Here is a 15,160-nt window from a genome sequence, read left to right as displayed (position 1 = left end):
AGGTGCTAAGAAAGCAGCTGCAAACACCCCTCCCAGTAAACTGCCAGCACAGTTCCCTCTACTGTTACAAGGCTACAAGAAATAACTTTGGAAGACCACCAACTACTTTAGAATTCCACGGCTGGACAGTCATTGCTTGGGCATGGCGAGACTAACAAAATACTATATGCAAGAGCAAAATGAAAGGACAAAGATGACTAACAGGCAAGAAATTAGGTGGAACATTCAAGACTTTCTATCCTAAGGTTCTTCCTCAGAATGCCCTCTGAGGTTCAAAGGCATCATGTACAGCAACTGACACAAGGAACAACCACTTTACCATAGAAATTTTGCTTTTAAATTGCTTTTACATCAGAAGTCTTTTAAAATGTCTTTTCCTCAACTGCTATTTGAAACCCTGGGCCAACAGATGTGTAATACTTACTTTATATGGCAGTGTTTACATGCTGAAAGCTCCGAACTCTGACAATAAAGCAGTGGTGACTTTGGTGAGCCACTGCACAGTGTAAGATCCTGGCTCTGAACTGTTATGTGCACTTTCAGGCTCGACCACAACCAGCCCGCATTGCTGCCAAGACCGTGGCAGCTCAGGTGCCATGCTCGCCCTCTGCCCACTCACACTGGCTGGTTCAAACCCAAGCAGCTGAGGAAGCTCCTGCTGTAAAAAATCACAACTATATGTACCTTTAGCAAAGAGTTTGGCACAATCATGACACAGGGAGAAGTCATGAGACCACTGTGCATCCCATCCTTTGCCCGGTGTTGTTGATCCACAGCTCTTGCAGCGAACACATTTGGTACATATCTGGAAAAAGAATTCATTTGGCAAGAATTACTTGCTTTTATCCAGTAGTTTTTGTGCTTTCAACACATTTCATAATTTTTATTATTTCGTAAGTGCAGAGATGTTACCCAACAGAACAAGGAGTTTTAAACGCTGAACTTTCACTGAAAAGAACCGAGCTCACTTCCTCCATAGTAAGATGGTGCGAATACAACAAAAAAAACACTAAACCAAATCACAGTATAGTTTTTTTTGTCTTTCATATTTGCACTGAAGAAAATATCACCTTTCCCTCACCTAAAACAGACATTTCTTCTGATCTAAAATATACAGTCCTACTTTAACAGTTTTTAGACTCTGTACATTGTAGAAGGAAACATATACACAAAGTCTTAGTAGGAAATACACTACAGGCACTTGTTTAGAACAAAAGCTTGAAAGACACAAATTCGCAAATTAATCCAAATTGTCTCTCAATACTGGTATCAATGGGTTTGTTAACAAAGTAAATACTTCCATTTTAAAGACCTTCTTCCATGTTATTGGACTATGTCCAAAAAACTTACTGTGATCTTATGACTTACTACAACTGAAAAAAGGGGTAATCTCTCTAACAATTCTGCTTTCTCAGAGCATCTTATCTACCAGCCACCTCACTACCTATTTCCAAACGTACCTTCTGACGCAATAGGCACCTTGCCTTGAAGAGATGAGGAAGCGCATCAGAACAAATCACCTGCAGAGCTCTACTCCATGGCATTACCATTAGCTAACAAATGAATTATCCAAAAATAAATAAAAATCACTCACCCAAACTTTCTTCTTCTTGGTGGGTTTCGTTGGGTAGTTTGGGCCCAGGCACTCAGGGTGATAGCTGTTTCGGCACTTGTTACACTCCAGCAACTGCTATAGGAATAAGGGAAAAAAACATTGGTACAGACACCCTGCAAAGGGATGCAGAATTCTGGACTTTTAAATTTTTTATTGGATCCCCCTTTCAGGTCATGAGAAAGGAGCTGCAATGGAGCAACTCAAGAGGCCTCCTCCCCAGCACACAGAGACTCTGCTCCTGGCACATGCTTGCTGGCTGACCTCTGGATCCAGAGGAGCCCTGGGAGCAGTGGGGGTGCTGCTGGGTCTCCCAGTGGTTTTGGGGTACCTTGGTGGCCTGGTGCTGTCTCCCACAGACGTGGCAGAACTTGCAGCGACGGCAGCACCAGTTCTCCAGCTGATCTTCCTGGGGCCGCTCGCTCTCCTCCAGGCAGAACTTGTGGAAGGGCTCACAGCAGACCTGGCAATATACAAACTGCAAGGGGGAAGAGGCAGGTTTTAGCAAAGCAGAAACTGCTCCAAGTTCCCAAACCAGCCCGTTTGTGCTCCGAACTATTTTGAATTCTGCTTTACAACTGACAGAACAAGATTTTAGGAGGGAAACTCTGTATTTCAGGTAACCCAAATACCGACTGGACAACTCACAGCCTGTTGGGAGTCTGGTACCTGTTAACTAAGTGCTTTGAGCATTGATAAAGGCCTATAGAGCTCTTAGGATCTCTCCCCCTCACTTCCTCTCTGTACTACAAGCCAATTACACCAGAAGACACACTTGGTGCATGAAGTGGGGACATGCAGAGCAAAGAGAGTCTCTCTCCCTCCGTTCAGCCCACTTCACCATACAAAGCTCTTCTAGTTTCTCTGTATCCTGTACAAGGGTGGTCATAGGAGAAAAACAATCATCCTCAGAGCACAGAAACTGCAAGCTCACAGGAGACATGGGAATCATTTGTCCCCTGGGGGCCCCTGACTAAGAACAGGATGTCTCCATGCCCCACAAGGCCTTTGTGGACCTCAAGTGCACTGATGTCCACATCTAGAACTTAACCCCCTTTTCCCCTGTCCACTCATCAGAACCCAGACCCTCCTAGAGCAATAGCACCCATGTCAGTTGGTCTGAAGATGCTGAGAAAGCACCTATCTAAACCAGGAAATGCACTTAACACATCTCAATCCAGCTCTTTAGGCAGTGCCAGAACCTTTCCAGTTTCCAGAGCTGTAACAGTTTACGGCTCTTGGCAGGTATGGACACACCTGGAAAAGTCAAGGCTGACTAAAATCTGTTAGCACCATTGGGCAGTCTTTCTTATTTCATGTTAAAAGAGAGCAAAATCTGCTTTACATCAGATGCTGAGATCCCAAATTTAGAGATATGGGTGCTTTCAAATATGCTCAACTCATACAACTCCAAAAAAAAGCACCGAGGTTTCCAAACTGATTTTAAATACCTTGCACTTTAGTATCTGGGACAAATTCTAGCAAGGACAGATTTACAGGTATTATTTTAATTTCTTCTGGATTAAAGTCATTATAATTTTTATTCATTTATTTTTGTAACAATACAGTGCTGTAATTAAGTCATCAACAGCAGAACACAATGCTTTACCTCCACATGTCCACTGCTGGCACAGAGAAAACACACCACCCTGGGAGTAATAGGTACCGAGGTGACGATGCCTAACCCACCCATCTCCCAAACATTCTCCACTTCACAGTCCTCCTGAAAGTACAAAAGGACACATCACCATGCAGAACAAGGCAATATAACATCAGTACAAAATGCTCAAGCCACTGTTCAGTTCTGGGCCTGTGATTAAGATGCCTCAAACTGAAATAATTTCAACATCTACCTCAGTCTACTTTACAGTGTATTCTGGGAGAGTCACACCTCGGCGCTGTTCCTGCCGAGAGCACTCAGTGGCATGCTAGAGCCTTCCTTCTAGGGAAAGCAAACCTAAGGAACAGGACAAGGCTTTTCACAATTGCACAAGTATTACTAGAAGTGAAATTTCAGAAGAATTATACTTTATTAAAGCTCCATATTTGTATAAAACACTTATGAGATCTCACTATGATCTCCAGTATCAACACTTATAGATGAACTGAAAAATTATTAGAAAAATATTTTATTATTATTTCAACACTGTTGTTCAGAAATGTACATGAATTATCATTTTAAAACCCCAGATATACCCCAGACGTTGTGAATTACAAGTTACTAACATTTTCCCCAAATCTTGTTGGCTCAAGTTGTGGTAAGGTTTTAAAGTTCCATCTTAATGGAATAATTCTTCATAAACCTCAAATTCTTGCTCATCCTCACACATTGACAGTTAAGGTTTTAAAGCTTTAAGTGTCTCTTCATCCAGTACTCTAATTATAAGGAAAAAAAAAAAGGCATAACAAGCTTTTAAAAATCAACCAAGTGATTTGTCATGAAGCTCCTATTTTGGCAGTTCCCTTCGAAACGTACCGGACACACAAACTCAGCAGTTATTGCCAGCACTTTCAGGGGACTATAGTTCCAGTGTCTGAAAGCCAGTGGACATTCAAATACTTAAAACATTTTGTCCTCTACCTTGAAATCCACTCGGATTCTGTGGACTCCATCTGTAGGTGGCTTTTGCTTGGAACTGCTGCCGTTAGTCAGAGTGCTGAGTAAGTTCAGTGTGCTGCTCTCTGGCTTGCTTAGAGGAGGGGGCTTTTCCTGGTCAAGCAAAGGAGCCTGCATTAATCCCAACTCTGGACATCAGAACTTAATCAGCAGTTACATCCAATACCACAAATAATTTACAGACAAACCCCAGAACCAGCACAAAATTAACAAGTATTACAAAGCTGCAAGGAAGTGACCATTCTACAAACCATTCCCTAAGAGCATTCCATATGCAAGTACAGTCCTAATTCCATGTGCTTTACCATCACATTGTTCTTTCTTCAAGGCATGGGTTGGTTGTGGATGCAGTGGGGCAACTCTTGGTATAAAAAGGCTCTACTCACTTCTCAGGTTTACTTAAGACAATTCTTTTTTTACATGATTGAGCTATTTCTGAGATAAAAGTAGTTGCATTTTTTACAGAAAAGCTAGCCTCCACCCTCCAATACACAAATCTTAGATACCAAAGAAACATCTGAACTGAATCTTAGGCATAGGCTACGGTTTTTGCTATCCATATACTGCCGCAAGGGAAAACCTAACATCCTCAAGAACCAAATAAAAAAATCTGCAAAGGCTTAAGCAATATGGTTCTAATTTCTAGACAGAAGTTTCAGGTGCTTGAGATTTTACTGACTGTATAAAAAACAGTATTCACCTTTTCTTTTGGTTTCTGTTTCACAGGGAAAGTTGGACGGGGAGCAATTTTTTTCTGTTTGCTTTGTTCTGTGCCTAGGAAGGGGGGGAAAAATTATGAGTATTTCAAGTAACTAACAGCCACCTGTAGAGAAGAAAAGGGAAAAAAATCAGCTGGGTAATGTGTGATGAGTTTTAAACTAGAACTTTTCCACCCTCTTCTGTGGCTGCACCTCCCCAGCTATGAGCAGTTTCTTTGAGGCAAGACTAGAAGAAAAGCTTGCATTGCACATAATCTGGAGCATTGTGGCTGCAAAGCCACAGAAATCCCAGAGCTGCCTAGCTGGTGACTGTTCACACTGCTCTGCACTACATACAATAGTGGACTATACTTCTGTAGTAAAAGATTAGATCCTCCTGGTTTCACATTCAGAATGGGAAGTTGATAGACTTAACAATTCTGAAAATACACCTCAAGACTGCCACGACTATACAACTCAAGAGTCCCAACCAGGATAGCCATCTTTCTCCCTGCCCTAACATACACTGTGTCTCAATAAAAAGGATGCAACATTTCCAAAATAATCTGCTGAGATTTCAACACACCATATAGCATTCATTTGGTTTAAAATGCACCAGCTATTAGCAGTATTGTTACTTAACATGACTCAAACGTATTGAGGATAAATAGTCCCATTTACCTATTTCTGGCTGGGGAGTCTGCTTTTTCTTGGGCTCAGAAGTGCTAAGTTTAGGTGCTTCTTTTTTCAAAGGTCCTGAGCTTGGTGGCTGAGGAGGAGGGAGCTGGACTGGCTGGGACATCTGCTTTCCAGTCTTTCTGGTACCACATGCAGGGACCTGTTTAGGCTCTGACACAGGAGCGGAGGAATTTCCATCCTCATGCTTTTCCTCCACAGGCTTACGGGCAGGCTCACTGCTCTTCTTCCCAGAATTGTCTTCTCTTGGTACAACAGCCTGAGGAGCTTGTTTTTGTCCAGAGTCCAATTGGTTTTTTCCAGAATGGCTCTCTTTCTTCTCATTTGTCTTGGATTTCTTCTCCTTCTTTTTTGCAGCTAAGAAAAAGAAGCACAGATAAAGCAACACAAACAAAATAGTGTGACTTCAAATAATTTGCTGCTCTCTTAAAACAAGGATACAGACACTTTGATTCAGAACTTTGTCATCTGTCATACCAAAGAAAAAATTGTACTCAAAAAATAAATTTAGCTTGTACTTCAATCCATGTTCTCTCACACCCCGGGCCCCTATTTTGCAACAGCAATAAGCAACACTCTACTGCAGTAACACAGATTCAGAGCTGAGAGCAGACTTTGTGAGGAAGAAAAAGGAATAAAAGGAAGGAAACATACCAGTCCACTCAGCATGAGTCCAGTGCTGAAAGACACTGGCATGTACAATGTCTGTCAGTACTCACATCTCTCCTGCCCCCTGCACCTGCCATCAACAGTGCAGGCAGGTTGGCTCCCAGCTTTATAAGCTCAGTGTAGCTAAAACACCACGAGAGAGAGCAAAACCTATGAAAAGAAAAACTTCTGTCTTGTCCTATACTCAAGGCAAGTCTTTTAGCCTACCTTTAGCTTGCTTCTGGAGATAAGCTTTTGAAGGCATCCACTGTAGATTCTGACATTTCCTCATTCTAAAAAGAAAGAACATGTCATGAAATCAGAACAAAGATGAACATTAAGAGGACAGTCTGTAAGTACTCAACATCAAAAACTGAAAATAACATTATCAATACATACACTACTTTTGTTCAGACAAAGCCAAGTACTCTTGGCGTGGGACTGGATTAGGGGACCAAACCTTTTGCAAACTTTATTCAACTTTATTCCCTATTTATGTTATTCTTGGCATAAAATGTCTTCTGTAGACTGGGCCAGGCTTTGTTTCTGCCTCCATTCCTGTAGCAGGGCTCATGGCTCTGAAACCCAACCCAAAGCCTGGGCAAAGCTGCTGAGAGCAAGACTCTTTCTAGTCTGCAGAGTGTTCTCACGCAGCAATTCTCACAGCAAGGCTTATAAATAGCTCTTATACCACAACAATCTACTGGTGCCACTTTAGCTGGTGCCCTTTCAGACAGTTTATCTAGTTCTGGCAAAACCAATTTAACACGGCAATTAAAAAAGAAAAAGCTTCAGTCTACGTGATACGTATAAAAAATGACAGAAGAAATCATGGAAGAGTGGTATTTCTTAATGATATTCAGAGACACCTTTGATCCAGGCTTAGGATCAACCCTAACCCTAACCCATAGATATACAAAGCGTGTGTGTAAGCTAAATAAATACCAGCTTGAAAATAAAGCTCTTCATGAATACAGTCTAGGAGAATAAGAGATAAATATTTATGTGCATATTGCCTTCCTTGCAAAATCCTGTACTGCCTAACAAAAGCCATAGATATTACACCAAACAACCCCCAATACTCTGTCACTTCCATCAAACTGAGCACTTCCATCAAACTGGGCAGAATAAACTGGAAGTGAACTCCAGAGTAAGAATTCACAGCTATTGCACCTTGAATTGTGGTCTTGACTCTCCAACTGCTTACAGCCCCTTGCTTTGATCAAGCTTCAGACCAGATCAAGCTCAGTCCAAGCCCATGACACAGGGCAAATCTGCTGCTCCTGGCCCAGAGCATGGGTACACTTATCCCGCTCAGAGCAGGGATTAGCTCAACAGTTTCTCAGACACACTTACTTGCAGCACTGCTTCTTTATATTGCGCCCACCAAACTTGGGTTTGTCAAGACAGTTAGTGCAGACCCCACAGTCCTCTGGAACCTGGCAGCCTGAACACTGCCCGCAGCGCCTGGAGCGCCGGCCCTTCTTCACCGGAGGCTCTTGCTGTGCCTTGTTTCTTGTGACCGGCTTAATGGGCTTGATAGGTGGAGCAACAGGTTCAGCCTCTTCTGAGCCAGCTATCGATGACTTATCTACCAAAAGAACATTCCTAATGTGAATTTTCTGATGTCAAATAATGATTCGGGAGAGTATAATTTAGCCCATGAAGGCTAAGTTCATCTGCAGAGCCAAACAGATGCATGAGATTGTGTGTATACACATGTGTATGCACACACGTCCCTTGGCAGAACACAGGTTTGGTGCAAAACACACATATTTAACACAATTCCTAACAGCTTAAAGGATTAACCCTGTTTGAGTGGCACTGTAATAGAGCCCAGAGCTCTTTAACATACTTTCCCTTGTTAATCACTTGAAGCCCTCATTTAAAGCAGTCAACAGAAGCTGACTTTGTATGGACCCACAGATGAAAACTAGAAATCCTAACTCACCATCATTCCCCATGGAAGACAGTATCTTCTCCCGCTCTTCCCATGGTAAGGCACTCAGAGTGGGCATGTCATCAGGAAACACTGCTCGCTTGCGGCCCAGTGCAACAGCTGCTCTCCTGCAAACATGTTTTATTCGTGGTCCTCGCACTGACGTTTCTGATGAATCACTCTCTTGCCCCTAGATTTCAAAACATGAGAGCAGACAGTATTCCTAAGAAAGTTACCACAATGAGATGAGAAACATGCAATAGAGACTTCTAAGCAAATTGTATCCTAGCTTGCAGATTGTAAGAATCAGGATAAAAACAGACTTGGCCTTCTAAGCCTCAGTTATCCAAGAAAGAATAAATGCAAGAGAACAAGAGTTTTGACTCAACTGGAATTACAAGGTAAGTCTCCATCCACTACTGGAAAGCCAGCTTGCTCATGAACCCACATTATCAAGGCACTGACATTAAAAAAAATCAGAGTCCACTGGAATTGGAGAGCACTTGGTGCTGACTGATCCAGCAGAAGCCAGTAATAGATGAGGCTGTTTGAGAGCTTTGTAGTTGCTGATGCTTCAGATGAGGGACTTGGGTTCACTGAGATGCTAAACAAATTGAGCATTTTAGTGCAATTTTCCATGTTTTGGTAAGATTCTGGAATATCTCCCACTGAATGAACTATCCCAAATGCGCAACTGTGAGAATCTGGGCTTCTGCTACACCAGCCCAGTCGTACAAGTGCATGGGCATCTTCATTTCAGAAACAAACAGCTGGAGGCTTCTCAATTTGAAATACGTACTGGTGATTTTCAACACTAGTGCTGTTATAAAAAGTAAAAGTTTAAATAAAAAGTGTTCCCTGAAAACATATCTCACCTCCCTTTCTGGAAGGTAAAGAGGACTGCAGAAAAGGGTGGTTTTGGGGTGGGGAAGAGGGAAAAGAGCAAAGTGGTAGGAAGCAGCTCCCCAAATCAGATAGAAAATTCCAATAGATCTTCCTCCCTCCTATAAGTGAGAGATTACTGCATAAAGTTAAAAATAGAAAGATCAATAAACAACTTTGCTTCAGAAGCCAACTTTATGCTCGATGTGGGCCCCCAAGAAACCTCGAGGCCAAGACAGACACTGCATTTTGCTGGAACTGCACTTTTTAGAGTGAGTATTACTCTAGATAATTGCTTTGCTCAGAGAAACCCAATAAGCAGCTATGCTGTACTGGTCTCCAAAATGCATGCAGCTCCCCTCTGAGCTGACTACACAGCAGCTCCCTCTTCCCCTCAGCTTCTGCCCAGGGCTTCTTGTTTTTGGGTTGTTTGCCATCTGTTGCACTAACAGCTGCCTAACTTGGCACATTAATTCTCCAGGCTCAGTATACAAAAGCTCTTAGTGACTTTCAGGACAAGTTCAAAGAAAGATGTGCTCTAGCAAAAAAAACAACTTGAAAGAAGAAGTACCTGTGCTTTTGGCTGATCTGTTTGTTTGAGGGACTTGCTCTTCTCAATCTTGTACAGCTGGGCTTTTGCCTTTTTCAGAAGACTGGCTACCCTCTTGTCAGTCATTGGCAGTTTGTCTGCTTGAGCCAACATAGAACTGATGGAGGAAGCAGAATGTTTAACAGTGCTTGATGAAGGAGCAGAAAGACGCAGAGCTTTTTCCTTCTCCGAAGATGGCACAGTGGGGCTGAGGTCCAGGTCTGATTTGTCCAGCCCCCCTCTACCTTTCTTGGATGTTTTGGTTTTGACAGCTGTCATATCTGCCAGAGCAGCAGTGGAAACATCTGCTGTGGTATCTACTGCTGTAGACTTCTTCCGCCCGGCAGGTTTTTTGGCAGATGATGTTGCTGCAGCGTCTTCGCTGACTTTTTCTTTGGGCATTTTACCTACAGGAAACAAAGCAGTGCTACTCTGTATTTCTGACCCTTTTCTCCTTTTCTCTTTCTTTGACTCCCGTTTGTTCTCCTTTTCTCTCTCTCTGTCTTTCTCTCTGGTCTTGTCCTTTTCCAGGCCTTTGTCAGCATCTTTATCTTTGGAGAGTTCTTCTACTGCCCTGTCCTTGTTTTTGCCTCTCTCTGTCTGGGGACTTGATGTGAACCAGGGGAAGAGAGGAGTTGGGCTACCAGATGAGAAAGGCTCTGCTGGAGCACTTGTCTGCTTCCTTGGTCTCTGGCTTCTTTCTGCTGATTCCCCAGCCTGCGATAGGGAATGGGAGGGAAAAGTAAAAGTTGAATTTAAGGCACTAGTGGCAAGAGAACTAACTGAAATACTAGTTAATGAGGAAGAGACAGAAGACTGTGGGGTGAGAGTTGTCAGGTCAGAGGTACTAAGCCTTCCGCTCCTCGTCCTCATGGAGTGCGAAGGAGATCTGGGTTCTGATCGGATGGGGCTGAACGCTTTCCTCTTCCGTCGCCGAGAGGACGTGCCTGTGGCAGAGGTCCCTGTGGTGGCGCGACCGACTGACGAGGGCAAGGTTACAGACTCGAAGATCCGGGAATGGGCCTCACTTGGCGTGAATCGTGGCGCTCGCAGCAGAGGACTTCTCTTGTGCATATCAAACCTGGCTCCAGAGTGAAGTGAAAAGAGGCGTGTGGGAGCTGTCGCACCTGGTGTTGAGAAGCCAGATGCAAAGCCAACATCCTCTGGTGTTAGCGGCGGGGGTCTGAAGTTATCAAATATTGGTTTGCGAATTAGACCCTCTTTGGCATATTTTGCTGATGAGAAGTACTGTGGCTCTGACCTGGAATGTTTCAGGGAGGTCCACCTAAATGTTGGCTCTCGCAGAATTGACTTTCGTTTCTCTTGCATCGGTGCAGCAGAAGCAGGAAGAAAGGGTGAGGCTAACGGTATGGTTGGAGGCATAAGCCAAGGGGTATGGTCTGAGATGCTTGAAGCAGGCTGCAATGGTGGGGGGGGAGTGAGCAAAGGGGGAGGAGGAGAGGAGGAGGACTGCTGCTGAGGCATGCTTGGTAAGGCTGACAGCTTTTTTGCAGTCCTCTGGCCAAAACTTCTTTCTGTTATCGAAAACCTTCTATTTCTCCTATCACTGTTATCGTTTTCAGGGGATTGAGAAACAGGCAGGGGAGTGTGAACTTCTGGAGTATTGCTTCGCTCCTCAGAAAGCATCTGCATCTCCTCAGAAGCCTGGGAGTCTGTAGATGTATCCACGCTGGGGCTGCTGGACCGTGAGGAATCTGAAGACATCTGAGATGAATGTTGAGAAGCGGCGCTGGACTTTTCACTGGAGCCACAGGATGTAGTGCTGAACCTGCTGTTTGGTGTGGATTCTAGTCTGGATATTTTAATAGGAGGATCATAGTCTTCATCCTCAATAAACCGTTTGGGTGTTTTGATAATCCGTGATGAGATTGCACTCACAACTGGCATGATGAACTGCCGAATATTTTTGAGCTGGGTTCTCCCCTTCCTGCCCTGCAGTTTGGCTGCCTCCTTCTCAATCTTTTTTTGTGCTCCCTTTTTAGCCCTCTGTAAGAGTTGCTTAGCAATTGCAGCATCCGTCCTTTTGGTGGAAGGTATAATCCTAACAGGCTTAATCCTGCGTGGACTCTGTCTGACAGCAGCCTTCTCTTCCTTCGTGAGAGGCGGTGTGCCATCCTTTTCTTTGCGAATCCTCTGGGGCTTCTCCAGCTGTGAGTTTATGACTAAAGTTGAGGAAGTCTTTAAACGTTCAGAGGACGGTGGCCTGCCTCTCCTGCGCACAATCTGAACGCTCTTCCTCCCAATCTGAAGTTTTGCCCCAGGCTTAAATTTAGATTTCAGTGGGGAAAGCTTACTAGTTCTTAATTTCTTGATTTTAGTTGCTTGCTGAAATGTAGTGGATGGTGATCTCTTGATTTTTTTCAGACTCTCTTTTTCTTCTTTGCTACCCTTCTGAATGTCCGATGTGTCCTTCTCCTGTGACAATTTGAACTTCACACTTGTAAGTGCTGGAGGTCTTCCTCGTCTTTTTTCCCCACTCTTTGACTCCTTCTTCTTTACTTTCTCCATGGATGTGGTTTCAGACTTGCTTGAAGGGGAACACACTGATGAAGAGTCTGACAGTACAGCTGAACTTCGGTCAGAACTGCTCCGGGGCCTCCCGCGAGGTTTCCGTGGACTAGATTTAACTGAGAGGGAAACAGAGAACGCAGGGAACATATTAAATTTCTCCAAGTGTGGGGTGAGCATTACCCAGGTCACACAAGTATTTACTCAGTATCATTCATGCTGCCCATGCATTGCAAAAAATTTCAGATAATCAACAAATAAAAATAGTTTTAGCACTACACGTAGAGAATACCTTCCCAACAAATGTCTCTTCCAACATAAAATACCATGCAGATAACTTGTTTAAAAATGCAAGCTAGTCTTTTCCCAACAATTATATATGCAATTGCACAAACCCAGCACCAGCCTCATGCTGGGAGGGAGCAATAATTCTCAAGGGCATATGCTACCTTTTAAAGACATGAATTTTTACATATTTTTTTAAGCAGCTCACAGCCAGTTAAAAGAAAAAGAAATCCTTCCTTCTGCACTGTTAAGGGAGAGGTCAAGAGAGCAAGAAGAACCTACACAAGGCTGATACAAGACAATTTACTAAAAACTCTTTTTAGCTTTGAAACACAGTTAATACTCAGCACTGACTTGGAGCCATCAAGCACAAGACTTGATCACCCACCTTGACCAATGCATTTCACTGCACTCTCACCAAGTGCAGCTATTTCAGTTCTGGACCTTCCCTTGCACTAGCAAGGCGCTCCACCACAGTTTGCTGCTGAAGCCAAGCTGAGCAGATGATTATGGTGGAAGAGCAGAGTGCTTTGGTGAGAGCATTTACTGACAACACAGGCAGTAATGAGTGTACTGAAAGATATTAAAATAGTCAAACCAGTTTCAGACCCTTACTCTTTAAATAGCTGCCTCTCCAGAACACTGACATGAGGTTTCAAATAATTTTTTATCAGTATAACTATTTTACTCAAACTTTCCCTGCTCCTTTACAGATCAGACATAGAAAATCCAAAGCTAACTGCACTGAAGACTGCTAAAGACTGCTGTAGCTTTTATGGTGGATGAGATTTGATGGAACAAACAGGAGAGGCATAGCAAAATCATCACAAAAGAAAACAGCAATCACAAAAGTCAACACCCAATCCTGCACCTTCAACTTACCTGTGGGGGACCTGGTGGGACTTCGTACTTTGACTTCTTCATCTGAACCAAAACCTAAAAACTGTTCATCCTGCAATGAGAAAGCAGATGGAAGTTTGAGGACATGGTTATTAATGCTGAAATGAACTCCACTGTGAATGAAGCACAAAAGGATTCTAGAGGATTTTCCCTCCCCAAAAAAGATACTGGCATTTGTTCTTCTAACAAAGAATTGCTAAAAAGGAAATACAACTTTTATATACACATACACAGCAACTACAGTGTACAACTACGGAACAATCAAAAAGAGTTACAGGAAAACAAACTACAAATATATACAGAAACAAACCCTTAATGCTTAAAATCTGCTGCTCATATCAAACAACAAAGCTTTCCTCTTGTAAGCTATTATTCAAACCACCCTAAAAAAACACTCCAGCAAACGAAGTGTTTCTGCATATATGATTCTAGTACAAATGTAGCCCAACTTCCTGCAAACTTACATAAATCCTCTCTTTATAATTCCCTTCAGACTTGGTCTTAAGGAGAGATGAAAACCTGATTTTTGCTGTGAAGCTCTTTCCTCTGAAAGAGGCAATGAGGTTAAAGGCTTGCTGTCCACAGTGAGGCAGGTGTAGCAGGAGCCTGTAGGTGTCAATCCAGTTCATCTGCCACTCAAATGTGTGGCATCTTTTGAACGTATTTTTGTTTATATGTCATTCCACCTTTCCTAATCCATTTTCACCTCAAGTATTTAGTTGGCCAGTCTTAATTTTACTATGAACTTTGGAAACAGAGATGCCACTTGTTGTTTATCCTATCAAAGCACTGTGCAATGTGGCTGCTAAACTTTAAGAAGGGCAGGCACTGCAAGAACAGTATCCTGCAAGTGAAAAGGGACAAGACTCTGAAAGAATAAGGTGAGCTGCACAAAGAAGTAACACCATTTCTTTGTGTTCTGCCTCATCCTTTTTACATGGAATTCCTACTTCATCTGCTTACAGGGAAGATCAGGAAGAGCATCTCAGCTAGTGACACCACAGTCCAATAGATGAAACGGAGCAAGGCTTTAGACCAAAGCACTTCTCAAAATTTTCTGCTGGAGCAGGGGGTGGCCCTGCCCCTCCTCACATCCCTGCTGCCTATCTGCTCTTCGCACTTGCAGCAGAGATGACAAGAACACCAGAAAAAGCTATGATAAAGCAGCATAAAAGAAATACAATGATGCCAGAAGACACTGCTTCTGCCTGAGACAACTTGCATCACACAGAACCCCTGAAGGCCATTTCCAGAAAGGGAGAAGCTACTGCTTCCGAACTTCAGTCCTGCAGCACTGCAACTGAGCAAGAGCAGCTGCAGGACTGCCCAGCTGCCCACTCGCAGCACTGCAGATGCAGGGGCAGAGCAGACACACCTGCCTGCCACTCCAGAGCACGTGGGCTACAGCAGGATGTAAACACACTGCCTTCGTGGGTGTGGGCAGGGAACCAGGGAACGGGTCCCCAGCCCCGACAGAGGGAGAAGCTGTCAGTGGAGACAGATGTGGGCTGAAACCCAGAGAAGGCACAGAGAAATAACAAATACCTAAGAACAGTCAGGTTTAGAAATGCTGAGGGATCAGCTGCTCACCCTGAGCGATTTCCTGACTTACACTGGCCTCCAAGTTCCTGTGGCTATTACAGATGTTTTCTTCATTTTGTTATTCTGGGTCCTAAAGTCATTATTATTTTATCTCTGGCTACTAAATCAGTACTTGCCATATTTTTGACAATCACCTCTCAATCCACAATCACAACTTTATTAT

At 43.4% G+C, this 15,160-nt stretch overlaps 1 protein-coding gene across 4 annotated transcripts in view; it reads right to left on the bottom strand.

The window, feature by feature from the left end:
* Window positions 1-15,160, bottom strand: part of KMT2A (lysine methyltransferase 2A) — a 40,345-nt gene that overhangs the window by 19,992 nt on the left and 5,193 nt on the right. For 3 of the 4 annotated variants that reach the window (XM_072918200.1, XM_030290728.4, XM_030290729.4), the window contains 12 exons: window positions 13,378-13,447; window positions 9,664-12,329; window positions 8,223-8,400; window positions 7,628-7,862; window positions 6,500-6,564; window positions 5,609-5,980; window positions 4,930-5,003; window positions 4,194-4,322; window positions 3,222-3,335; window positions 1,944-2,090; window positions 1,595-1,690; window positions 685-805 (listed from right to left, as the gene is read on the bottom strand). In XM_072918200.1, coding sequence (XP_072774301.1) covers window positions 685-805; window positions 1,595-1,690; window positions 1,944-2,090; window positions 3,222-3,335; window positions 4,194-4,322; window positions 4,930-5,003; window positions 5,609-5,980; window positions 6,500-6,564; window positions 7,628-7,862; window positions 8,223-8,400; window positions 9,664-12,329; window positions 13,378-13,447 — 4,267 coding nt within the window. The remainder of the gene's footprint in view (window positions 1-684; window positions 806-1,594; window positions 1,691-1,943; window positions 2,091-3,221; window positions 3,336-4,193; window positions 4,323-4,929; window positions 5,004-5,608; window positions 5,981-6,499; window positions 6,565-7,627; window positions 7,863-8,222; window positions 8,401-9,663; window positions 12,330-13,377; window positions 13,448-15,160) is intronic. The other variant, XM_030290730.4, reaches the window with a different exon arrangement.

Source organism: Taeniopygia guttata, chromosome 24 (assembly GCF_048771995.1).
Source record: "Taeniopygia guttata chromosome 24, bTaeGut7.mat, whole genome shotgun sequence".
Taxonomy (NCBI): Eukaryota; Metazoa; Chordata; class Aves; order Passeriformes; family Estrildidae; genus Taeniopygia; species Taeniopygia guttata.
This window is presented reverse-complemented; position numbering and strand designations above follow the sequence as displayed.